Source organism: Phacochoerus africanus, chromosome 9, assembly GCF_016906955.1.
Source record: "Phacochoerus africanus isolate WHEZ1 chromosome 9, ROS_Pafr_v1, whole genome shotgun sequence".
Lineage (NCBI taxonomy): Eukaryota > Metazoa > Chordata > Mammalia > Artiodactyla > Suidae > Phacochoerus > Phacochoerus africanus.
Genome location: NC_062552.1, coordinates 123,567,917 through 123,594,672, shown reverse-complemented (window position 1 = coordinate 123,594,672; position 26,756 = coordinate 123,567,917). Strand labels below are relative to the sequence as shown.

At 49.8% G+C, this 26,756-nt stretch overlaps 1 protein-coding gene across 6 annotated transcripts in view; it reads right to left on the bottom strand.

Annotated features, from left to right (window-relative positions):
- Positions 1-26,756, bottom strand: part of EVL (Enah/Vasp-like) — a 136,754-nt gene that overhangs the window by 75,012 nt on the left and 34,986 nt on the right. For 2 of the 6 annotated variants that reach the window (XM_047797179.1, XM_047797178.1), the window contains exon 1: positions 11,055-11,128. The exons of 1 other annotated variant lie outside the window; for it this stretch is intronic. In XM_047797179.1, coding sequence (XP_047653135.1) covers positions 11,055-11,113 — 59 coding nt within the window. In that variant the 5' untranslated portion in view covers positions 11,114-11,128. Of the gene's footprint in view, positions 1-11,054; positions 11,218-26,756 lie in introns of those variants that run through there. 3 more of the 6 variants (XM_047797175.1, XM_047797174.1, XM_047797180.1) reach the window with 3 other exon arrangements.

The window sequence follows — 26,756 nt, the reverse complement described above, 5'->3', positions numbered from 1 at the left end:
TGACCTCAAATTTCCAAGGAGGGGCTGAGCTTGCACTCAGGCACCCGGGGCTAATGATTTACTCAATCTCGCGTATTTAATGAAGCTGTTAGGGGACCACCGGAACCGCCCACCTTGGCCAGGCACCACGACAGCCGCCAGCAGGAAGGGTCTCACAACAGGAGGCCCCGATCAGGACAAGGTGCTGCCCTGAAGACGAACTGGGAGAAGTGGGCAGGAGGTGAGCAACCTCCCAGGATCCTTGGTGCTGGGCTCGTCTTGGCTGAGAGGTGTGAGGGCCACACGGGGAAGGACCCTGAGCCAGATCAAGCACGGGCCGAGCAAGCGGACTGGCCAGAGACAACCTGGAAACTAACCCGCTCCCCTAAACCCGGAGACGGCGAGCCCCCGGGCAGAGCAGCTCTCCTGGGCTCCCCCACTCTGCTGCTCTCCCAGTTACGTCTTCTGCTTTGTCAGACTGTGTGTCTCCTCAGACAATTCATGCCCAAGTGTGAGACAAGAGCCCAGTCTTGGGCCCTGGAGGGGACCCCCTTCCTCCATAAAATCGCCAAAGGGCAGGGTCTGGAGAGCTCCTCGGTTGGTGAAGAGAACGCAGCCCCGAGCCGGGGGTGGGAGCACAACCTACTCATGAGGAGAGAAGCCCCTGCACCCAGGGCCTTCCTCCCACCTTTTGTATCTTTTCATCTGGCTGTTCACTTGTATCCTTGAATATCCTTTGTGAGAAACTGCTTTCCTGAGATCTGTAAGCTGTTCTAGCAAATTAACTGAACCCCAGGAAGGGGGCGTGGGAACCTCCAGTTTACAGGCACTTGGTCATAGCCTAGCTAACACCTGGAGCTGCGCTGGGCATCTGAAGGAGAGGGAGGGACGGCCTGTGGGACAGAGCTCTCAACCCGTGGGAGCTGATGCCATCTCTAGGTCAACAGCGTCAGAACGGAGTTAAACTGTGGGACGCCCACCTGGTCCTGCAGAATCGCTTGATGTGTGAAAACCCCACAATCTGGTGTCAGAAGTCAAGCAGTGCTGGTCTACAAATAATAAATGCTGGGGAGGGTGTGGAGGAAAGGGAACCCTCCTACCTCCACTGTTGCTGGGAATGTAAGCTGGTGTAGCCACTGTGGAGAACAGTACGGAGGTTCCTTAAAAACTACATATAGAGTGACTATATGATCCAGGAAGCCCACTTGTAGGCATATATCTGAACAAAGCTATAATTTGTTTATTTTTTCTTTTTAGGGCTACACACCACAGCATATGGAGGGTCCCAGGCTAGGGGTTGAATCAGAGCTGTAGTCACTGGCCTAGACCACAGCCACAGCAATGTCAGATCTGAGCCACACCTGCGACCTACACCACAGCTCACAGCAACACCAATCCTGAACCCGCTGAATAAGGCCAGGGATCGAACCTGCGTCCTCATGGATACTAGTCAGATTCGTTTCCACTCAGCCACGGCAGGAACTCCAGAACAAAACTATAATTTAAAAAGATACATGCACCTCAATGTTCACTGCAGCACTATTTACAACAGCCAAGACATGGAAGCAACCTAAATATCCATCCACAGATGAATGGATAAAGAAGAGTGGTATGATATGTGGACTCTAAAGAAATGATACAAATAAAATTATTTACATAACAAAAGCAGATTCGTAGACACAGAAAACAAACTTATGGTTACCAAAGGGAAAGTGGGGGAGGGATAAACGAGGAGTTTGGGGTTAGCGGATAAACACTACCACGCATGAAACAGAGACCCAGCCAGGTTCTACTGGACAGCACAGGGAACAATAGTCAGTATCTTGCAATATGTTATACTGGAAAAGAATCTAAAAGAGAACATATATATGTATAATTAAATCACTTTGCTGTACACCAGACACTAATACACTGTACATCAACTATACTTCAATAAAAACCAAGTAAAAAGAAAAAGAAGTGAAGCAGTGTTGGTGTGGTGTGAGGGTAAGTGAAACACACAGAGGTGAGTATCTCCTTTAGACAGCCTATACCATGGGAAACAGAATTTGAAAATTTCACAAGCATAATAAAAGTCATTGGAGAGAGAGGGAAGATATAATTATGAGGTGAGAATAAGCAGTGAGGAAGAAGAACCAAGCAATTTTTTTTTATAAAAATATATTGCTAAGGAGTTCCCTTGTGGCACAGCGGGTTAAGAACCTGGCATTGTCACTGCAGCAGCTTGGGTCACTGCTGTGGTAGCAATTTCAGTCCCTGGCCTGGGGATTTCCACATGCTGCAGGTGTGGCCAAATATGTATACTTGTATATAACTGATACAATAAAGAACTCAATGTATAGCCTCAGCAGGAAAGACGAGAGATGAAAAACACAAAATCAGGTGGAAGAATGACCTAGACTCACCGGGAAGGGAAAACGAGGAGGAGAGGAGAAAAGGCCTGGTTTCTGTGAACACCCTGGAGAGGGTGTGAAGAAAAAGGAACCCTCCTACACTGCTGGTGGGAATGTAAATTGGAGCAGCCACTATGGAGAACAGTATGGAGGTCCCTTAAGAAACTAAAAACAGAGCTACTATATGATCCAACAATCCTACTGGACATGTCTGGTCAAAACTCTAATTTGAAAAGATATATGCACCCAATGTAGCATTATTTACATTAGCCAAGACATGGAAACAACCTAAATGTCCATCAGTGGAGGAATGGATAAAAAAGATGCGGTACACATATACAATGGAATATTACTCAGCCATAAAAAAGAATGAAACAATGCCATTCGCAGCAACATGGATGGACACCTAGAGATGATCATACTAAGTAAAAGCCAGACAGAGAAAGAAATAACATATGATATAACATACATGTGGAATCTAAATATATATACACACATACTTATACATTGGATAAATTAGGAGGTTGGGATTAACATACACACAATACCATATGTAAAATGGAAAACCAACAAGGACCTACTATGTAGCACAGGGAACTATACTCAATATTTTGTAACAACCTATAAGGAAAAAGATTCTGAAAAAATATACACACACGCACGTATGTATGTATGTATGTATAACCGAACTGCTGTGCTGCATGTCTGAACTAACACAATACTGTTAATCAATTACACTTCAATTAAAAAATATCCCAAATGCAGCAAATATAATGCTCTCAAATAGGTTATAGATTAGGGGACTTTGAGACTGTTGAAGAAAATCATTCCACCATTCTGGCTCACAACAGATATAATACCCTAGTTGGGAGTTTCCATTGTGGCTCAGTGGTAACGAACCCGACTAGTATCCATGATGATGCAGGTTCAATCCCTGGCCTTGCTCGGTGGGTTAAGGATCCAGCATTACTGCTAGCTGTGTTGTAAGCTGCAGATCTGGCGTTGCAATGCAGCTCAGATCTGGCATTGCTGTTGCTGTGGCTGTGGTGTAGGCTGGCAGCTGCGGCTCAGATTCGACCCCTAGCCTGGAACTTCCAAATGCTGCAGGCGCGCCCCCCACCCCCAAATGACAAATAAAGAAAAGAAAGAAATACTACCCAGGGGAAAGGACCCATTTTATCTGTCTAGAAAGTGAAGAGAAACAGAATGAACGAAGGGTGCTTCTGATGAAAAAGGCCTTCCCAGAATATAGCAGTTGCAGCATATGTGCTCTTTTGGCTTCAAGGCAATTCTTATGAACCTGAGTTATACTCAGGCTTCAGGACAAGCCCATGAACTTGACCCCAGAACAATTCCTTTCTCAAGCTAGATGTTAAATATTTTGATGCTTCGGAGCCTTCTGCCTCCTTTCAGTGGCATCCAATGGTTTTAGGGAGCATTTGAACATAAAAGGACACGTTACCTAGGTTTGGTTAACTACAAATCGAATAAATCCAAAGAAACATAATAACAAGAAACTATTTTTCATCAAACTACTGGGACTTTTCGTTTCTTAGAGAACTTTTGGTTTGGCTTGGTTGTGAGTTTGTCTCATTTCTATGAGTGTGACACCTGCAGGAATCTGAGTAAAAACCTCTACACTCAGAAGAGAAAGCTCCGTCCCCCCTAAAACTCCCTCTGCCCTCTGTTAGTGGTCACACCTTCCTCCACCACTTGCTCCCAGCAACCACTGGCCTGTTCTCCACCTCAGTGGTTTGCTCCTGGAGCATGTCAGACCGACGGGCTTCTGCGGCGCAAAACCTTTTAAGCTCATTTCCTTCACTCAGCATCATGCCTTCGAGGTTCATCCATGTTACTGTGTTTATGAAATAATTTTGGTTCTTTTTTCTCGTTTTGCAGACTAGTATCCCATTACATGGCTATACACAAATTGTTTATCTATTAAGTTGAAGCACATCTGAGTTGTTTATTGTTGGCCGTTATAAACAGAGCCACTATAAACAGTCACACACACACACACACACACACACACACAGGTTTTTATGTGACCGTAAGTTTTCATTTCTGTAAGGTAAACATTTAGCATTGAGATTACTGGGCTATATGTTTAAGTTTATAAGAAACTGCCAACTGTTTTCCAGAGTAGCTGTACCACTTCTATTCCTACCAGCAACCTAGGAGAGCTACACCCCCAATAGCATTTGGCATTGTCAATATTTTCTTTATTGCAGTCATTCTACTAAGTATGCTGTAATATCTCATTGTCATTCTTTGTGTGTGTGTGTGTCTTTTTAGAGCCGCACCCTAGGCATATGGAAGTTCAATGCTAGGGGCTGAACGGGAGCTGTAGCTGCCAGCCTACACCACAGCCATAGGATCCGAGCTGCATCTGCGACCTACACCACAGCTCATGGCAATGCCAGATCCTAACCCACTGAGTGAGGCCAGGGATCAAACCCTTGTCCTCATGGATACTAGTCGTGCCCACAACGGGAACTCCCCTCACTATAATTCTAATTTTAATTTCTCTAATGACTAATGATGCTATGTATCTTTTCATATGCTTTCTTGCCATATCCTCTTTGGTGAAATGTCTATTCAAGTCTTTTGCCCATTTGTTATTTTTTCAATGTTTTAAATTATTTTTTTACTTTTTGCTTTTTAGGGCTGCACCTGCGGCATGTGGAGGTTCCCAGGCTAGGGGTCCAATCAGAGCTGCAACTGCCAGCCTACGCCACAGCCACAGCCACGTCAGATCTTTAACCCACAGGGTGAGGCCAGGAATAGAACCCGCAACCTGATGGTTCCTAGTTGGATTTGTTTCCACTGCACCACGACAGGCACTCCAGGCTTCCGTTTTTAAAAACTGGGTTTTACTATTGCTAAGTTTTGAGAGTTCTGTGTACAGACTGAAGTCTTCTGTGGTATGAAGCCTGTCTCTTGCCTCCTCATTCTCCCAACAGTGTCTTTCACACAGTAACTGCTTTTTGCTTCTGTTCTTAAATTTTACTGGCGTAGAGCTGACTTACAGCGTTGAATTAGTTTCAGGGGTACAGCAAAGTGACTCAGTTATACACACAATACATATCCATTCTTTTTTCCTGTATAGGTTATTACAGAATATTGAGTAGATGTCCCTCGGTTATACGGCAGGCCCCAGCTAGTTATCTATTTAGTATGTAGCAGTGTGGAGGGGTAAATTAGGAGTAACAGTTTTTAATTTTGATGAAGGCAAATTATTTTAATTGGACCCAGCCTCTTTTTTCTCTCATGGATGGTGCTTTTGCTGTCGTGTCTCAAACCCTGCGCCTAACCCTAAGGCATGAAGATTGTCTCAAGTTTTATTCCAGAATTTTTTTTCTTGGCTGCACCCAGGGCATGCAGGAGTTCCTGGGCCAAGGATCAAACCTGTGCCACAACAGTGGCAAAGCTGGATCCTTAACCCACTGAGCCACCAGGGAGCTCTAGAGTGAACATCCATTTTTGAGGTTAACTTTTGTATAATGTGCAGGGATAAGGTCAAGGTTCATTTTTCAGCATATTAATATCTAATTATTCCAACTCCATTTGTTGAAAAAAAAAAAATCCCACAATGCTTTCTTCATTGAAACTGCCTTTGTACCTTTGTCAAACATCAGTGGACAGATCTGTCTGGGCATATTTCTAGATTTTCCACCCACATGTCCAACGTCTCCCGAGGTTGAAAACCCATGAGGCAAACTCGCTGGTATCGCACACCTGTGCCGTCATCAGGACTCGGAGCTTGAGTCAGGAAGGGGGACTGGGTACCTCTGTGACACAGGCTGTGGCGTGGGAAAGCCAGGCTGCACCACAAACGGCCTCCTGAGTTCGGTCCTGGACATTACGGCCTGAGAGGCGCCGGCCACCTGGAGGCACCTTCTGGGAAGGGGACTAAGAGGGGGAGGCGACCAGGAACCACAGGGACCGGCGGAGGAAAGCCACCTGCCTGGTCTGCGGAGAGGAGAGGCGAGTGTGCACGCTGGCTCTGGACTGGGCCGGAGCTCCCCGGAGAGGAGGAGTGTACGGCCCTCACGGGGCCCTCGGGAGTCGGTCAGGACCCAGGGCTACAACCAGGCGCTGTTCGGGGAGCCCGGGGATGCACAAGAGCCGCTTCCTGCTTGCAGAGGGGGAGGCCGCGGGGAAAACGAGTCTGGTTTGACACGGGTCCTCCGGTCACTCCTACGTGCAACGGGCACCTGCCTGCTTTGGGTGGGAGACGAATGAGTGACGTGTTCGCCTCCGACTGGCGGGCCAAACATGGCCCAAGGACTCTGTTTTGGACAAATGACGTGTTTCTGTCTTTGGGTTTAATTTTAATGGCCTCACAAGGAGGCTCGGGTCATGTGAAAAAAATCTGCCCAAGGTCTCAAAATTGTGGCTGCAAAACTGAATCTGGACACCCAGCCTCCTGACGCTTAATCCGGGACCCGTTTTCACGGTTTGTCGAAATTCCTAACACTGTGTTCGCTGAAGCCTAAATAACCCAGGGCCTCCTTCGTGTACACAGCGTCTCCTTGGTTTTTCTGACCCTTTGCGCTTTCAGTCTTGGTCCACGGTCTCAGTGGCCTTTACAGGGAAAGGAATCTGCATTTGAACTTTCGACACTTTTTTTTCAATGACAAGATGGGGAAAAAAATCGTATCAAATCAGACAGGTCTCTTCTGAGCTGCTTCTGGGTGACCTACTGCTCTAATTAGGCTGCAAGGAAAGCTGGCTTTCCCAGAGATGCAGGATATAGCTGGAGGAAAAAGCTGTCCAGACGACTTAACGTCATCGGGCGTCCACCCGGCCTCGGAGCATTCCAGGAATTCACTGATTCATCCCGTAACTCATTCCACCCATTGACCATCCACACAGACACAGGGAGAGAACACAGGCCAGTGAAGGATTTGGCCTGACACACCCGGACACGAGGCAGCCCGGGCAGAGGACCGTGTCACCTACTGTCAGGCCCGCCCTGAGCTCCCCAGCAGGGGTGCGGCCCAGGGGGAGGTCGTCTGTCAGGACCAGGGCCGCGGGCGCAGCCCCACCTCTTCCTTCCCCCTGTGCGCTCACCTACAAAAGCCAGGAAATAACCGGGTCCTTTCCAGCTGGCAGTTCTGGGGAGGATCAAAGAGCGGGTGGACCGGAAAAGAGCTTTGCAAAGTGAACAGCCTGAGCCTTAGGGAGAGAGGTATTCAACCAGCACGAGCACGTGCTGGGCACCTATTAAATGACACACACCCTGTGTGAAATTAACTGCACTGTGTCTCTGCACTCAGAATCAACAGCGGTACAGGTACAAGGCCGGACCGTCCAGGGTGACGTGCGAGCACAGCAGGGGCCCTTCCCAGCTGTGCAGTCAGAGGCCAGGACGCAGCATGAACAGGGTATTCAGGTAGCAAAAGACTGCACTGGGTTTTAGAAAAAACCTCTCTCTCTTTTTAATTAATTTTTTAATTATATGATGCTGGAGACAATCCGCCAAGCGGGCCCTACCCTCACTGCACTTAAGGCCGGGAGGCCCCCGGCTCCTCGAGGGGAGACGGAGGACGCTGTGAACGCCCTGCCGTGCGCGGGCCACCCCCGCCTGAGGGCCCCAAGCGCCCAGGGGCCTAACGAGCAGGCTGCCGAAGGAAGGCTGAGGCCTGCGGAGGGAGGAGAGGCAGCTCGTCGGAAAGGCCACAGCAAGTTCGAGGAAGGGCTGGTCTCCGGGGACCCGGCCCTCCAGCAGGTGTCCGGGTCATATCCTACACGGTCTCCACGTGGGCAGCCGAGGAGACCAGCGAGAAGGGCGACGGGCCAGCCAGGAGCCTGACTGGGGCTGGGGGACAAACCCGAGTCCCGACGGAAGGGCAGCACCAGCAGACTCAGCCGAGCGAGAGGAAGGGCAGAGGGGAGGCAGGAAAAGCGGAGGCAGAGGCCGGCTCCCGGCTTGATCGCTCCTCTTCAACCCCCCAGAGCAGCTGCCCGTAACGGGGCGGGCGTGTTTACACCACATCCTCACAGCAGCCTCCCCAGTGAGGCGGGAGAGGCGAGGACGCGCGCGCCTGTTCTCTGAGGCCCAGAAGGGCAGAGTGTCCCCTCGCCCCGGGTCCCAGAGCTCGGCAGAGAGGCAGGGCCCGGCGGCCAGTGTCCCACCGGCCCTGCAGCCCGTGCAGTCGGGACAGGGCTCTCCCGTGACCCAGAGGAGGCTCGGCAGGCCCAGCAGCCCCCAGGCCTCCAGGTGAACTGAAGCTTGGTGCTCGGGGGCCTGCAGGCCTGGGCTGCACTCCCTGCTCTGCGATCAGGTGTCTCATGTCAGGGGAGCCACTGGCTTCTCTGGGCATCCCTGCCTGTCCTCACGGCGAGAGAAGCGCAAGGTCACCTTTAAGAGCCCTCCCTGCTCTGAAAACCAAGTCTATTCTGTTTTTCTTTTTGTTTTCTTTTTCTTTTTAGCTGCGCCCATGGTATGTGGAAATTCCTGGGCCAGGGATCAAACCCATGCCACAGCAGTGACAACACCGGATCCTTAACCTGCTGAGCCACTGGGAACTCCTCTATTCTATTTTTAAATTCTCTCTTCCTGAAGCCAGTGCTACTGCTTTTAAGTGTGGCCAAGGAAAACTGTTACTAGGAAGGCAGCTGGCACAGCTTAGTTTCTTAGTCTGTGTTGACAGGAAATAGAATTACTTTGTTAATGAATTAATTTTCAAAGAATCTGAACCCTTAAAAAGAAAAAATCCTTGTCCAAACTTCCAGACTGCTGTTTCAAGCAGTTTTGCTGATGAGTGATTCAGTTCCCGCCTGTGCTGACACCTCTGCTGTGACTTTCACACAGACACGGGCCTCGCAGCCTGGCAGGTGCACAGGGCAGGCGGTGGGACCAGCACGGAACGAGAGCTGGGAGACAAGCCACATCCGCCCAGGTCTCAGGCAAACTAGTTACCTTTCACCTTGAAAATGAGGGACAGGGTTAGCAGGTCATCTAAGCATGGCCAGCAAGGACTCTCAAATTATTTTAGATTTTAACTGGTCTGTTTCTTCATTTCTACTTTACTTGTGAAGATTAAACAAAACAATGAATGGGAAAGAGCCCTGAAAAGCAGAACATGTCACTTGCCAGGGAAGCTTGTCAGAGGAGGGTGGAGCTTAGCATTTTTCTTTTTTGTTGGTTATTCTGGCCTCACCCGCTGCCCGTGCAAGTTCCCAGGCCAGGGACTGAACCTGCGCCACAAAAGTGACAACGCTGGATCCTTAACCTACTGAGCTGTCAGGGAACTCCTGCACTTTACGACACTAAAGGCTCCTTATCTGGATGCCAGCTTACGCAAGCACGTGGGTTTAGCCTAAGTTCTCAGCCAAGGCACTGCAGCTCACTTGGTGTGTCAGGAAAAGCTCTACAGAGATTTGCATTGCAAGTAATTACCACGCAGTATCAGCATTTGCAAGAATTACTTTCCCATCAGAGCCGACCCAAAGTTACCTCCAGAAGAGCGGTCTCGCTCATTTATTTGCACGACAAGGCGACCTTTTCAGGAGGGGTGGGATTACATTCCCTGGGTCCCTTGGTGCGCATCCTCTAAGCGACTGCCACCCCTGCAGGTTTTCTGGTGTGGGGGACTCTTCAAATTCCACTGAATTCCCCCCCCCCTTTTTTTTTTTTTTTGCATCTTAGGGCTGCACCCACAGCATATGGAGGTTCCCAGGCTAGGGAATTGGAGCTGTAGCCGCCGGCCCACACCACAGCCACAGCAACGCAGGGATCTGAGCCGGGTGAGTGACCTACACCATAACTCACAGCAATACCGGATCTTAACCCCACTGAGTGAGGCCAGGGATCGAACCTGAGTCCTCACAGATGCCAGTCAGATTCATTAACCAGTAAGCCATGACAGGAACTCCGAATTCCCCTTCGATTTCATCAGTCTAGATCTACCTAATGACAGAGTTCATGATTTTCGATTAAAAAAGAAATCCCATCATCCTGGCCTGAAATCTGTGAACTGAAGGGTTTTTTTGACACTTGTGTGAGAATTACCCTATATCTTCTCTATCAAAGGAAGCCTTGGTTACTCCATGTTGCTCCTGCTTCGTCTGAGACCCCCTCTTCCACTCGCCGTTCCCTCTTCTCCCAGGAACAATTTGTTTCAAATGAGCCAACTGGGAAGAATGTGCGCCCTGACCTGACCCACAGCAAGGGGGCAGGTCCACCACCTGCGTTAGGGATAAACAGGGAGGGTCCTTTGTTGGGCGCGCGCTTTTGGAGCCCCTGCGCCCTTCAGCAGAAGGAAAGAGCCTTGTCGAAATCTCCCCGTGTTCGTGTGTCTCACTTTCCGACATGGACGATCCGAGCTCAGGTCCTTTTCTCCAACACTTGCCACTGAACTCTTGGCTCACGACAGGCATCCAGGGCACTGAGCCCCGCTGCCTCCGCGTGTCCGCTCGCCCAGCACGTAAGCAGACGCTCCTCAGAGTCGCTGCCTTGAAATCATCTCATAGGCAGTGACCAGATCCAGCCGCGCCATCTGTCGGGGCCTCAAGGAGATCACACACCCCAGCTCTTCACAAAGCATTCTGGCTCCTGCTAGTCACACCCAGCCTATACTGCCCGCCACCGACACAACCTTTTTCAACCCTGAGGACACAAGCCAGGAAATGGTTAATCAAGGTCCTGCCCAAACTGCTTCCGAAGAGACATACCTGTGAACCCAGCAAGGGAGTGTGGAGGGCAGACACGCCTGCCCCCTCCATCTGTACATCCTGCAGCTCTTGCGTCCTCTGGGAAACCACCACCAAACTGGGCCACTGGGCAGGGATCTTGTCTGCAGCCCCAGGCCCTGACATGGGCTGGATGTGGCTGCTAAGTGCCCAGAGGGACCACAGTGCGGTCCACGTGCTCCACAATCCCCGCCCCTGGAAGTGAAAACGATCCGGGCTGTCAGTCTGCTTTGCATTCATCTTGCACAGTTTTGTACTAGTTGGTATTTTTCAGGTTGCAAGTGAAGATACTAATGGGAAAAAATGGCATCTATTAGTTTATATTGTGCAAAAAGAGGCGCAGAGAAACCTGCATACGCTAGTTTATATTGTGCAGAAAGAGGCGCAGAGATACCTGCCTGCCTGTGGTCAAGACAACACCGTGGAGAAAAGACAGCCTGCAGCAAGCGGGCCAGGGCTCTGAGCATCTCCTGAGCTTAAGGTTTACGGAACACGCTCGTGTGTGGGATTAGCCTGCATTCTTCGTGTTCACAGGGTAAGGAGGCCCCAGCCAGAGTGCCCAGTGACAGCCACTGTCCCAAATGCCAGGCTAGGAGCGGTTTGTTAAAGCAAAAGCAGCGCCTCACTTTTGTGCTTGCCTTTTAGCATAGCCCTGGCTTCCAGGTCTGCTTCTCCACGTCAGTCCCGTGCAGACTGTGGACTGGTCCACTCGTCTTACAGGTGCTGAAAGAGGCCAGGGGCGGAGAGGTGAGGAGGTCTGCCTGGAGTCCTGCTGCTACCAAAGGACAGAGCTCAGGTTGTCCAGGCCGTCTGGTGCCAAGGTCCGGCCCCTTCCTGTAACATACTGTACTTCCCCAGCCAGCCTTTCTCCATCCAGTAATCCTCCATTCAGCCTGCAGCTCGAAACGGCTTAAAGACTTAAATATAAGACACGACACCATAAAACTCTCAGAAGAGAATACAGGCAAGACATTCTCTGACATAAATTGTACCAATGTTTTCTTAGGTCAGTCTCCCGGGGCACTAGAAATAAAAGCAAAAATAAACAAATGGGACCTGATCAAACTCACAGGCTTTCCTGCAGGAAAGGAAACCATAAATAACAAAGAAAAGACAACCTACGCCTTGGGAGAAAACATCTGCGGGGTGTGACTGACAAGGGTTTACTTTCCAAAACACACAAACATCTAGTGCAACTCAAAAAACACAGCAAGCGGAGCTGGAAAGCTGAACAGCCACGTGCACTCGGTGACGTCAGAACACACCCTCACACCACATACTAAAAACCCAAGCGAAAAACAGGTAGAAAACCCAAGTAGACATTTCTCCGAAGAAGACATACAGATGCCCAAGAAGCACATGAAGAGATGCTCGACATTGCTAACTACTGGAGGAATGCAAATCAAAACCACAGTGCGGTATCACCTCCCCCTGGTCAGAATGGCCATCATTAAAAAGATAAGGACAAACCCAGGGAGGGTGTGGGAAAAGGGAACCCTCCCACACTGTCCGTGAGAGTATAAACTGGTACGTTCACTATGGAAAACAGTACGGAGGTTCCTCAAAAAACTAAAACTAAGCTACAACATGATCCTGAAATCCCACTCCCGGGCGTATATCCAGAGAAAACTCTTCATCGAAAAGATACACGCACCCCAATGTTCACTGCAGCACTGTTTACAATAGCCGAGACATGGAAACAGTCGAAATTGTCCATCAACAGACGAATGGATAAAGAAGACAGATACACAATGGAATACTACTCAGCCATGAATGAAATAACATCATTTGTAGCAACACAGCTGGACCGAGAGAATACCATCCTAGGTGAAGTAAGTCAGACAGAGAAAGACAAGTATCATATGATATCACTTCTATGTGGAATCTCACATATGACACAAGTGAACTTATCTCCAAAACAGTAACAGACTCACAGACACAGACGAGAAACTTGTGGGTGCCAAGGGAGTGGGGGTGGGGGAGGGGACGACTGGGAGTTTGGGGTGAGCAGATGCAAACTAGTATCCATAGGACAGATAAACCACAAGACCCTACTGCAGAGCACAGGGAACCACATTCAGTGTCTGTGACAAACCATAACTGAAAAGAACAGGAACAAGAATATATCTATTTATTGCACATGTATATATTATATATTTACATATGTTTATAAAGAATACGAAAAAGAATACATATATATATATAGAAAACCGAACCGCTCTGCTGAAGCATAGAAATACACTGTGAACCCCTGCAAATCAACACGTCAATAAGAAAAGCAAAAGAAGGCTCATGGATAAGCCTGGGTGAAGCAGGCGGGACGCAGGACGCGCAAGCTCAACGATGCCACGAGAATTCCGCTTCTCTGGGCTTCTCGGACCCTGTTTCCCTCTCTGATACCAGATGATCTTTCCCCCACGGTGGGAAGGCAGGCTACCACTTGAGGCTTTCATGATCCTGACAGAGAGCCCCAGCGTCTCTCCTGACAGCTCTCGCCCAGCGAGGCTCCACGGAGCCAATCACCGCAGTTAGGGGGCGAGGGCGCAGGGCCCCACAAACCGCATGACCTGGCCAGGCTACAGGGCAGTGGGCTGTGGTTCCCCTCGACCTCACCCCTTCTCTCCCAAACGGCCGCTGTGCAAAACCCAGTCTCTTTCCAGGTACAACAAGGCTATTCCAGCAAACGGATGTGCTAAAAATAATTTAATTGCCTCTCTCTTTTTAAAAATGCCTTGAACTCTGCCTAATGTCTTACCTACTGAAATAATCCCAAGCTCGTCTCTGACTCTGTGGCCACGTGCTAAAAAAACTAGTGACTAATTTAAGGCAGGTGAAGGAAGTCCTGTGACACCGGAGCAGTGCCCATCCGTAAGACTGGCACTGGATGCAGAACTGCAGCAGGCTTCTCCTCACCATCCCTTAGCATTGCGTCAAGAAGGCAACACATTAGAAATTCCTTAAAAAACAAACCAAACCAAATCCGCAGATGGGGCACGTCTGAGGTTATGAGCAGTGTAAAAAGAAAAAAAAGAAAAAAGAAAAAAAAGAGCCAACACACGCACACTGTTGACTGAAATTTATCATTTTGGAACTGTCCAAAAATTTCTTGCTGCCAGAGATGTGTCAGAAAAAAACACAAAATAAACTGCCATAGCAGTCAAAGCTGGGGTACAGCAGTGAATGAAACAGGCCTCTTGATTTCCCGATTGAGTGACTTTATTAAATTCCAAAAAGCATAAAAGCTAGCAAAAACACAATTTACAAAGAAAATTCAAGGAAACAAAGTCTCATTTAAAAAACTGTTTCAGATGTAACCTGCCAGCTACTGAACAAAGAGACACAAAGGACAACACTCCTTCATTCACCCAATTACTGGTCCCTCAAAGAGCTGTCTGATGCTACGGTAGGTACCAGGGTAGAAATAAACTTGGTGAACAACCAGAAAAAAAAAAACAAAAAAAAAACCACATTAATTTTTTTAATGCTTACGAAGCATTTTTGCATATATAATTACATCTTTCCTCCTCACAACAACCCATTTTATTGACAAGGCAACTGAGATCCAAAAAGAATAAAGGAGGAGTTCCTGCCGTGGCTCAGCGGTAACAAACTCTACTAGGATCCATGAGGATGTGGGTTCGACCCCTGGCCTCTCTCAGTGGGTTAAGGTTCCGGCGTTGCCATGAGCTGTGGTGTAGGTTGCAGATGCAGCTTGGATCCTGCGTTGCTGTGGTGTAGGCTGGCAGCTGCAGCTCTGATTAGACCCCTAGCCTGGGAACTTCCATAGGCCATAGGTGCAGTCCTAAAAAGACAAACAAAACAAAACAAAAACACAACAAACACAAAAAGAATAAATGATTTATCCCAAATGAAACAGCCAGTAAGAGGAAGAGCCTGAACTCACACCCAAATGAGACTTCAAACCTTTGGCTCTATTATCTTCTTCTCTTTATGTGTCTTGCCCTGAATTTTCTCTTCTTCCCCCCCTTGTCTCCTCCCACTACAGCAGCATGTTCCAGAGTTTAAGCTAAAAAGTACTAGGCAATAAAAGTTCCTTTGTGGAGTTTCCACTGTGGTTCAGCAGGTTAAGGACCTGGCATTGCTGCAGCTGCAGCTCGGGATTAGGCATAGGTCACAGCTGTGGCCTGGATTCGATCCCTGGCCCTGCAACTTCTTTTTTTTTTTTTTTTTTTGTCTTTTTGCTATGTCTTGGGCCGCTCCTGCGGCATATGGAGGTTCCCGGGCTAGGGGTCGAATCGGAGCTGTAGCTGCCAGCCTACACCACAGCCACAGCAACGCAGGATCCGAGCCGTGTCTGCGACCTATACCACAGCTCACGACAACGCCGGAACCTTGAACCACTAAGCAAGGGCAGGGACCGAACCCGCAACCTCATGGTTCCTAGTCGGATTCGTTAACCACTGCGCCACGACGGGAACTCCGGCCCTGCAACTTCTATGTGCCGTGGGTGTGGTCAAGAAAACAGAAAAGAAAAAAAAAAACTTCTTCACCAAACATACGTGGGAAACTCTGGGGCAAAATTCACACATACACACAGCGGCTCCTGCGAGACTTCTCAGAGCCTTCATGCTCCTATGCGCTGTCCTTCTGCTGAGGCCTGGGGTGTGCAATGTTTTCAAACAACCGGCCGCGGAAGTTTCTTCCCCCATGAAGCCCCTCGTACGACTAAGACAGCAGTCAAAAGCACAGGTCCCAGAGTCAGGTGGCCCTGGGTTCAAGTGCCGGCTGTGTGAGGCCAGACGGGCTGGGACACCTCGGTCTGCTCATCTGTGAAACAGGACAACAAGGGCAGTTATTTCCCAGAATTCTTACGAGGACAGCAGTCCACGAGGTCACGCATATAAAGCGCTTAGCAGGCTACAGTCATCACAAGCCAAAGCTCGGTAAATGTGACCTACTCATTTATTCAGTGAAGCACATTGTACAAACCAACAGGCTACCCCACAGACTTCGTTTTACCAAGCTGGTATTGGAATGACAAAAGCAAGCACTGACTTTGTGGCTGGAAAACCCAGTTCCAACTTCCAGCTTCAGCAATCAAGCAGAGGCGTGACTCTGAGAAAGTGATCCCCCCCTCTCTGAATCTCAGGAGCCCCTTAGATAAAATGGGAGTAACAATGCCTAGTTCACAGGATTGTTGTGAAAATCAGAGATGAGAACAAACGAGCCTGGAATGCAGCTGGGACACTTGCACACAGTTATCCTGTTTGTATTTGAGTCTTTTTTTTTTCCTTTTTGGCTGCCTGCCCCGCCCCTGGCCCTGGCAGAGGGAAGTTCCTGAGCCAGGGATCGAATTGGAGCTGGAGCTGGGACCTACTCCACGGCTGCAGCAACGCTGGATCCTTAACCCACTGTGCCGGGCTGGGGAGCGAACTGGCGCCTTCATAGAGACAAGACAGATCCTTAACCCACTGCGCCACAGCAGGAACGCCCTGTATTTGAATCTTGAAGAATCAGAAACTTTTCATTAAAATTAATATTAGAGGGAGTTCCTGTTGTGGTGCAGTGGAAATGAATCCAACTAGTAACCATGAGGTTGCGGGTTCAATCCCTGGCCTCACTCAGTAGGTTAAGGATCTGGTGTTGCCGTGAGCTGTGGTGTAGGTCGTGGCCGTGGCTCAGATCCTGCATTGCTGTGGCAAAGGCCGGCAGCTGTAGTTCCGATTTGACCCCTAGCCTGGGTACCTCCATATGCCACAGGTGTGGCCCTAAAAAGCAAATCACATAACATAAAATAAATATAAAGGAAGTTCCCTCATGGCTCAGCAGGTTAAGGATTTGGTGTTGTCACTGCTGTGGCTCTGGTTATAGCTGTGGCACAGGTTCGGTCCCTGGCTCGGGAACTTCTGCCTGCCCTGGGCGCGGCAATAAACAGATAGATAAATAAATTAATGGACTCTTTAAACTTCGTTGCATCTGTACTAGCGCACACCCTTCGGAAAGCCCCTGCGGCTTGGAGAAGCTCCCGCCTGGCCCTCCGAGGCCTCCCTGCTGACCTCCTGCCTGCAAACCCTGCCCAAGCGCAAGCAGCTCCCGCTCCCCAGGTCAGCGCCTCTCCAAGCCCCAACCATGCCTTCGTGCTCAGAAACGAACAGACACCAAAGAGGCAGCAGCTGGGCTTTTTCCTGCCATTTCCCTTCCAGGGCCTATAACAGTGACTGGCATATGGCAGGAAGTCTTTAAAAAGTAATAAAAATAAATTTTAAAAAGGCACTGAGAAGCCAGGCTACATCCAGCTCTGCTCAAGTGTGACAGATGGAATGAAGATGCAGCAAACACTGCTTCTGCCTTCAAGTAACCCTCCATCTAGTCGAGAAAATAAAACGGAGAAACATTAAATACCAGATTATGTGTTATACAGCTTGAATGCTGCATGGGAATGTTCGGTGAAAAAGAGAAATTTTTATTTGGGCTGCAGAGAGCAGAACAGGCTCCCGAAGGAAGAGCGCGCAGCGCTGCGTCTGGAAGGACTTGACGGAGATGAAGCAAAGTGGCGCGCGCAGGTCTGTGCCCAGATGCTTTTCTGAGGCAGAGGGAAGACCCTGGGAGTCAAGCTGCGAGAGAGCGCACAGTCAGGCCGCAGAGGGCTTCGACTGCAGGAGACAAAGAGGAGCTGGACTGGCGGTGGATAGAGTTACATTACAACTGGCAAAGGACTGTCCCCCAAAGGCCAGTGTCCAGCGGCCCCTCCCACCTTTCCCTGAGGCTGTACCTGTCTTCAGCCAGACACGGTGGGCTGATCTGCCCTGGGTTCAAAACAGAGATCAGAGGGTCACCAGTGCCCCCACCAAGACCAGGAAAGCAAACAATGTTAGCTACGGTAGCACAACACGAGGCCTCCTCCTCCCCGCAGAAATCTCGGCTCCCTCGCTCGCTGCCCGCCGGCCAGCAGGAGACCAGTGGAAACCCAGTCTCCGCTCGCTGGCTTTGGAGGTGCGCCAAGGCTGGTCTGACTGTGAAGGCATCCTCTCCCCGGGAAAAAGAACTTCCTCACGGAGAAGGAACCCTCCTCGGAACCGGCGTCGTGCGACGTCCTGATACGACAAGCGTGCCCTCCCTCACACAGCTCTACCCTCTCCCGTCTCTCTTAAGAGGCTCGGTCCCGACTTGGTACACAGCTTCTCAACACCCAGGAGCTCCCGGTTCTCTTTCCTGGTGTTTCTGGCAGCAGCCTGGGCCCCCATGGCCTAAGGGTGTCTTCAGAGGCGGAAGGGCTCCCGGGTTCCAGGCCGCCTCCAGGGCCTCCAGAGATAAAGGCAGGCTGGCTTCTCTCTCTCCCGGCCCCCATCCTGATGAAGATGGAGGCCAGGCTGGTCCCCAAGACGCACAGCGAGATCATTCCCCAACTGGCTGACTGGAGTGAAAACAATTCTTCTCACAGGGGCCCTCCCCGGAGGGAACCGGGCGCAGGATAAGCTCCTGGCAGCCATGAGACTAGTGGCCGTGCAGTCACCAAACCAGCGCAGACCACAGACCAGCCTGAGCTCAGTTCTAGGCTGAGTGCTGCATCTGCACGAGCCCCACACACTCAACACGCCCGGATGCCACCCGCGACGGCAGCGCCCGCGGAACTCGGCGCCTTCCCTTACCCAGGGCTCCCGACCCTCCCAAGCCCCCGCCTGGCCCTGACCTCGTTCTCTGCATCTCATCTCTGTCCACAGATTGCTATTTCTATTTTCCAGGTGGACAGACTCCTCCGTGAAGTTAAAGGACACATCTAAGGTAACAAAGTATCATCAGAACCAGGGTCGCACGTTCCCAGGCTCTGGGCTCCCCACAGACTCCAACTGGGGTGCGGGTCATCAGTGGAGCCCTGAAAAAACGCACCTGCCCGGGCTCCACCCCCGACTACCTGGACCCAGTAGGTTTTAGCAGCGACCTGGGCCCCCATGCCCCGGTTTCAAAGGGCCCTCCCAGGAGAGCACCGCTGCGAGGGAGCCCCAGGCGGAGGCCGGCAGCAGCTTCTGAGGCCCAAGAGAACCACCCCGACGCCCCCGTCCCATCTCCCACCGCTCCTCCTTGAAGGAACGAGGCCCCCCACAGAGTTCTCAGCCATAATTCAGCCTGGCCCCCACCCCTGGGAAGAGTGCGCCCTCGGCCCACCTGCCCAGCACAGCCCCCTTTAGCTCAGAGCCATCTGCTTATGTCAGACTCTGGAGATGGAGAGACACGACCCGGAGCAGGGAAACGTGGGCTGTGGATGACGCACGAGGGCTCTGTGGCAAACGCTGACACTGTGGCAGGGGGCTCCGGCTGTGCCATCGTAATTAGTCAGAAAGCACTAGAGTCCCAGTGTGTCAACGGCAAGGAACGTAATTAATCTCTCAGACCCGCGAATCTGTGCATCAGCCAAGCCAAGATCCAGGCTCTCAGCTGATTAGTCATATCACGGTTGGTTCACTGTGTCATCAACACTTCAGCAGCAAACAGGATTATCTTCCAAGCACTGACTGCTGGCATTCTGAGCCCGAAAGCTCAAGGAGACGGCGAGGTGAGAGTTGCTCCCCAGCCTCAGAGTGTGTCAGGTCTCCTTCCTGGCTCCTGCGCAACTTCTAATCCAGGGTGAGGGTCTGAATTAAATGCTTTGCTGATTTGGGAAAATTAAAGGAATTCACTTATCCGCTATCTACTAAGGGCCAGGAACCCTGCCAGATGCTTTATACAGGTCATCTCGTTTAACCACCACAGCAACGCGGGGAGGGAGGCAACACCCCCATCTTACGGACGGGCAAACCACAGCACAAGGGACTTCAGTAACTTGTGCGAAGGAACAAGCCTGCACTGCCAGACTGCATCCACCAACCCAGCATCCAAAACCTAGCTTCCGCTGAGTACCACGTATCCCTACAGGTGGAAACTGTCTACCTCTGAGGAGCGGTGAACCTCAGGGCAGAGAGAAGTCACCACCATGAGAAAAGACAACCTGGAAACAGTGAGAGGAATCCTTTTTCTTCAGGTTTTATCAGGCAAAATACAGCTGAGCGCACCCCGCCCCCACCCCCCAGCTCCTGCTCTGCTGCCCACCGGCCTTCCTTCACCTTCAGCCTTCCCTCACCTTCACCTGCCAAACCCTATGCTGCTGCTCCAAGAGACACCTCCTCCTGAAAGTCTCCCTAACTTTCAGGACAGCAAAACCACGGCCTCCTTCCAGCCCACAGCGCCTTCTCCTGGTTCCGCAGGGCTGGTTTTGTCTCTGCTTCCCCCCCGCCCCCCCATGCTCTGGGTGCTGGTGCCACCTTTCAGGACAGTAATTCCCTGAGGGAAGGACCAAGGATGACACGTGTTTGCATTTTCTACGGCCGCTCATATTCAGACGTTCAGGAAGCGTCTGTCGGATGAATGGTTATCCTAACAGCAAAGAGGCCCTCCCACCTCCAAAAAAAGACACGCACCGTTTTAGACCAGAACCTACAAGCTTGGAGGGAGACTCTTCTGCAACTCTCCTAAAAAACGAGCCAGAGTTACCCAGAGCCAAGCTGGTTTCCTACCCGGGGGCTCCTTCCTCTGGGTGACGCCTCGCGTTCAAGTCAAGTCTTCCCTCTTGGCTCAGTTGTGTTGTTTTTCCACATGAGACCACAAATGCTCAGCAAAGAGAAATGGGAGATGGAAGCAAACTGTTTTATGAAGCAGCACCTGAACCAGTTAACTTTTTTTTTACATTTTTGGCTGCCCCGAGACATATGGAGTTCCCAGGCCAGGGACCAGACCCGCGCCGCAGTGGTGACCATGCCACAGCTGCAGCAAGGGGGATCCTTTAACCCACTGTCCTGGCGCTACAGAGACACCACCAATCCCGCTGTGCCATGGCAGGAACTCCCTGGTTAACTATTGACTCCAAAAATACAAAATAAAACATTTATAGCCAAGTTTTACAATTTATACACTTCTTTCCTATAATGTTATCCTCAAAGTAGCTCTTTTCCCATAAGTGAGGTAACTAAGGCCTAGAGAGAGAAAGTGACTTCTTTAAGGACCCAGCTGTTTTTTTTTTTTTTTTGGCTGCCCCGCAGCTTATGGAGTTCCTGGGTCAGGAACCAGATCCAGGCCACACTTTCGATCTACACTGCAGCTGCGGCAATGCTGGAGTCAAGCCTGTGTCCTAGCGCCCAGAGATGCTGCCAATGCCACTGCATCACAGTGGGAACTCCAGGAAGCAGCTTTTTAAACTGGCATGGTATGAACTGGAGTTGAGTCTGGATTCCAGATCCATGACACCGCTTCTCTTTGAACGAAAATTAACAATCGTAACACCTATTTAATAATGCAGGATAGACTGGTATTTTTTGTTTGTTGGTTTTTTCAGTCGTGCCTGAGGCACGTGGACATTCCCATGCCAGGGATCAAACCTGCGCCACAGCAGCAACAACATGGGATCCTTAACCTGCTGCGGCCACAGGAGACCTCCCTAGACTGGTATTTTGAAGTATATCTCTGTGGCTATCCTACAGCTAAATTATTTGTTTCCCAAAATAACTTTCTGCTTGTGGCTAGTCAGACAAACATCAGGCAAAACTGTCAAGTCAGTGAAATGCGTCTGTCCTTCCCTCTCCTGCTCCATCTTCCTGGCCCTCAACTCTCCACCCTCTGGCCACCTTCTCCAACCAGGTTCTCCCACTGCCCGTCAAAGTCCCACATGGCTGTGCATTCTAATAGGCCCTGGGGAACCAAGACAGCATGACCTGAGCCCCCACCATTAGGGAGTGCGACATTCAATTAAAGACGTTCTAATGACTTCAACATAAGTACTGTGGACATTTAACCGTTAGACGTGTACTGACCCCTCCTAGTGCCAACACCATGTTAGCTGGTGGTGACAGAGGTTACAAAGATATGCTTCCTGACCTCAAAGAGCTCCCACTCCAGCAGTTGCACAATTACACGCCGGTATGTACTGCAGGGAGACAGGATGTGAGAGCTGGGGTGGGGGCACAGTCTACTCTGCCCTCGGGGGTGCGCCTCTGCTTTTTTTCTCTTCCCTATTTCTCTCGCAGTCAGGGAGGTAAGCCAAGTGCTGGAGCTACAACCTGCTCTGGATCCAGAGGAGAGACTCAAAAAGGCCATGCTGGGTGGAAGACACAAGGTCAATTCCCAGGATGGAACTCTAGGCACAGAGTACCTGAGAACGAAGGACTGACGTGAAACTGACCTGATCCCCTTAACTGCTGGGTGACTTCAGGCAAATCACCTAACCTCTCTGAGCCTCTGTTCTCATTTCCTTCATTCGCTTAACAAACATTAGGGTGAGAGTCAGAGGTATATGTTTTGGGGTTGCCCCTGTCTCTAAACCTGTTTTCATTTCTAAAATTACACGTGGGTTAAAGTTCCCAGGGGCAAAGCAACTAGCAGTGTCTGCACCTAGTAGGTATTCAATGGTCTAGTTTCTGTACCCTCTTCCCTGCCCAGCCCAGTTTCCATCTCCTATTCATCTGAGATTTATTTCCCCCCACATTGTGAAAGTCACTGTGCCTAAATATTTTGTTTCTTCAAGGGGTTGCAGCAGCCTGGGAAGTGAGAGGGGGCTAAGCTGGCAGGGGCTCTGGACACCCAGGTGGGCTCTCCCGGTTTGCAAATTTCAGGTCTTCCCCGATGCCATTCGTTTTAACTCATTTCAACATTCCATAAATTCAAATTAATAAAGAGCCAGCCTGAGTCTGAATCCAACCCTTCCACAATAAGGGTTTATTTAAAGACAAAACAAAACAGACCCAAAGCAGCAACTTCCCATTTTCATGTGACAGACACATTCCAACTGCAGATTTAAAATCTTGGAGTGGGTTTACCACCTTCCTTCTGGAAAGAAACCAGAATAAGTACCAGGAATTCTGAGGGATGGCAGCTTCTGACTGGGTTCTATTCCCACCTGAGGCATCAGGAAGCCAAACATCACACTTAAGAGTCCTCATCAATGGATCTGGCAAAGTCGCAGGATACAAAATTAATACACAGAAATCGACTGCATTTCTATATACTAACAATGAAAGATCAGAAAGAGAAATTAGGGAAACAATCCCATTTACCATCGCATCAAAAAGAATGAGATACTTAGGAAAAACACCTACTTAAAGAGACAAAAGACCTGCTCTCTGAAAATTATAAGATGCTGATGAAAGAAATCAAAGACGACACAGAAGGAAAGACACACCATGCTCTTGGACTGGAAGAATCAATATTATCAAAATGACTATACTACCCAAGGCAATCTACCAATTCAATGCAATCCCTATCAAATTACCAAAAACATTTTCCACAGAACTACAACAAAATATTTTAAAGTTTGTTTGGAGGCACAAAAGACCCAGAATAGCCAAAGTCCATCTCGAGAAAGAAAAATGGAGCTGGAGGAATCGGGCTCCCTGAGTTCAGACTATACTACAAAGCTACAGTCATCAAAACCGTATGGTACTGCCACAAAGACAGAAATATAGCTCAGTGGAGCAGGATAGAAAGTCCAGAATTAAACCCACGCAGCTAGAGTTAACTAATCTGACAAAGGAGGCAAGAATATACAATGGAGAAAAGACAGCCCCTTCAATAAGTGGTGCTGGGAAAACTGGACAGCCACATGTGAAAGAAGGAAATGAGAACACTTCCTAACACCAGACACAAAAATAAACTGCAAATGGATTAAAGACCTAGATATAAGACCAGATACTATAAAACTCTTAGAGGAAAACATAGGCCAAACACCCTCTGACATAAACCATGGCAATATCCTTCTCAGATCCACCTCCTAGAGTAATGACAGTAAAAAACAAAAATAAACAAATGGGACCTAATTAAACTTAAAAGTTTCTGCAAAGTAAAGGAAATCCTAAACAAAACGAAAAGACAACCGACAGAATGGGAGAAAAATCTTTGCAAATGAATTGACTGCCAAGGGATTAATCTCCAAAATTTATAAACACCTTCTGCAGCTCAATACCAAACAAACAACCCCATCAAAAAATGAGCAGAAGATCTAAACAGACAATTCTCCAAAGACATACAGATGGTCAAAAAACACATGAAAAGATGTTCAACATCACTCATTATTAGAGAAATGCAAACCAAAACCACTATGAGGTACCGTACTACACCAGCCAGAACGGCCGTCATCAAAAAGCCTACAAACAATAAGTGTTAGGGAGGGTGTGGAGAAAAAGGAACCCTCTTACACTGTTGGTGGGAATGCAAACTGGTGCAACCACTGTGGAAAACAGTATGGAGATGCCTCAGAAAACTAAAAATAGAGCTACCATTTGATCCAGCAATCCCACTCCTGGGCATCTATCCAGAGAAAACCACGACTCACAAAGACACATGGACTCTGATGTTCACTGCAGCACTATATACAACAGCCAAGACATGGAAACAACCTAAATACCCATCGACAGAGGAGGGGATCCAGAAGATGTGGTCCACATACACAGTGGAATATTACGCAGCCATTCAAAAGAAAGAAACACGGCATTTGCAGCCCCTGGATGGACCTAGAAATGATCCTGCTAAGTGAAGTCAGGCAATGAGACACCAACATCAAATGCTGTCACTTACATGTGGAATCTAATAAAGGGATACAATGAACCTCTTTGCAGAACAGATACTGACTCACAGCCTTTGAAAAACATATGGTTTCCAAAGGAGACAGGTTGGGGGGTGGGGAGATACACTGAAAGTTTGGGATGGAAATGCTATAAAATTGCATTGTGATGATCGTTGTACACCTATAAATGTAATAAAGTTCATTGAGTAATTAAAAAAATAAATAGCCGTTGTAACAAGGTGTATAATAAAGGGTCCTTATTCCGGGGCTGGTGAGGGGAAGGCAGTTACCGCTCTGGGTCTAGAGGCGGAAGAAATCCACGCGCTGCTCCCCGAGCTGCCTCCCTCAGAGACGGTCTCTGCAAAAACAGGTGAATGCTGACTTCAACTCTCAGCGCAGCACACCTCTTGCTTACGAAGGGTTTTGGGTTTTGTTTTAAAGCAGAAACACCAGTAAGTGCGTCTGGCCCTGGAGCCAGAGCTCCAACAGCCTGCTGGTGTCGGGACAGCTGGGTCGTGCAGTCCAGGCAGGCACCAGCGCCCCAGCCAGCTGGGAAAGGCTGGCCCAGCGCCTCAAGCTCCCGCACCCCTGCGACTCTCTGGCTGGGCCCAGGCCCCAGCACCTCGTTACAACCGCCAGCACGCCCTCGAGTGAGGTCATCTGCAGAGATTCCTTGTGAAAGGCCACGGGGCTGCCCGGCACCCAGCAGCTGGGGTGTCCCGGGGACACTTGGCAAATTTCTCAGGAGGTCAGCTGTCAGCTTTTCGACACGCTCCTCGGACCCGGCACTCGGCGGGCTCCGCGGCCCCACACCAGGCCTGCACCCAGCCAGCCAGGGAGCCTGCGTGCTTCTTCCTGCTTGTTAAGTCCTCATGAAAGTGAACTGCCAACGAGGGCCTTACAGTGTGGCAGGCAGCTTCAGACACTCAGGAAAGAAACCAGACGGGACAGACCAAAGCTCTCAGGGGACTCGGGGACCAGCAGGGTCAGGCAGGGGTGTCTGCTGGCTCCCTCTGCACTCAGGGCTTGGGCGTGGGTGTGGAGGGGTGTGTCCGAAGAGAACCTGAGGGCCCCCAGGGTCCTCTCACCCCTTCATGTTCCTATAGGAAGAGAGCTATGATTTATAAAGTAAGTTGATGTTATTTCATTTAATTCCGACAGCACTGCAGATTTCCTTGGCAAGAACTATCCCCTTTTTTCAGCTGAGAAAGTCGAGGCTAAGAAAGATCAAGAGGAGGTCCCGTTGTGGCGCAGTGGAAACGAATCTGACTAGGAACCAAGAGGTTGTGGCTTTGATCCCTGGCCTTGCTCAGTGGGTTGAGGATCTGGCGTTGCTGTGAGCTGTGGTGTAGGTCGCAGACGCAGCTCAGATCTGGCATTGCCACGGCTGTGGTGCAGGCCGGCAGCTGTAGCTCCCATTAGACCCCTAGCCTGGGAACCTCCATATGCAGTGGGTGAGGCCCTAAAAAGCCAAAAAAACCCCACAAAAAACCCCAGAAAGATCAAGAGACTGGCCCCGTCCACAAAGGTGGTTCAGGGCAGAACCAGGATTGCAAGCTGAGCTCCCGGACTCTCGCCCGAGACCCGGTCCCCTGCTCCCAGCCCTCCCAGGAGGAGGGCCGCTGCACTGACTGCCACGGTTGACCTCTGGCCCCAGAACGGGCCCCGCTCTGGTCCACCTGCCCGTACCTGCAAAGCTGCTTCTGGCTCCTGATTCCTCGCCTACCTATACCCTGGCCTTGGCTTTACAAAGCGCTTCCTAACTCTCCCAAGGATCAGAAAAGCTCATTTTGAAACTGAGATTAGAACCCAGGACTCCCGACTCACTCCCTAAGGACCCATCTACCTACTGTTACACGCCAGGCGTTAAATACATTCTTGTTAGTTATCAAATGGAGCCATCATAAAAGAGTAAAGTTCTGGTCACTGTGTCACCCCAGGTCACCAGAGCATGTTGCCACATGGGAAGAAGTCCTTTTCACAAACCCCGTCCGTTAGAAATAACGCAGAGGCAGGCTCTTAAACAAAGGATAACTTCCTGGATCCCAAACCCCAAGTTTATAGAAAGGGTGGGACCACCTCTGTGTAGCCCTGCTTTTCCTTGTGGAAACTGGTGAGGTTCTCATCGACTCCCTTGATTC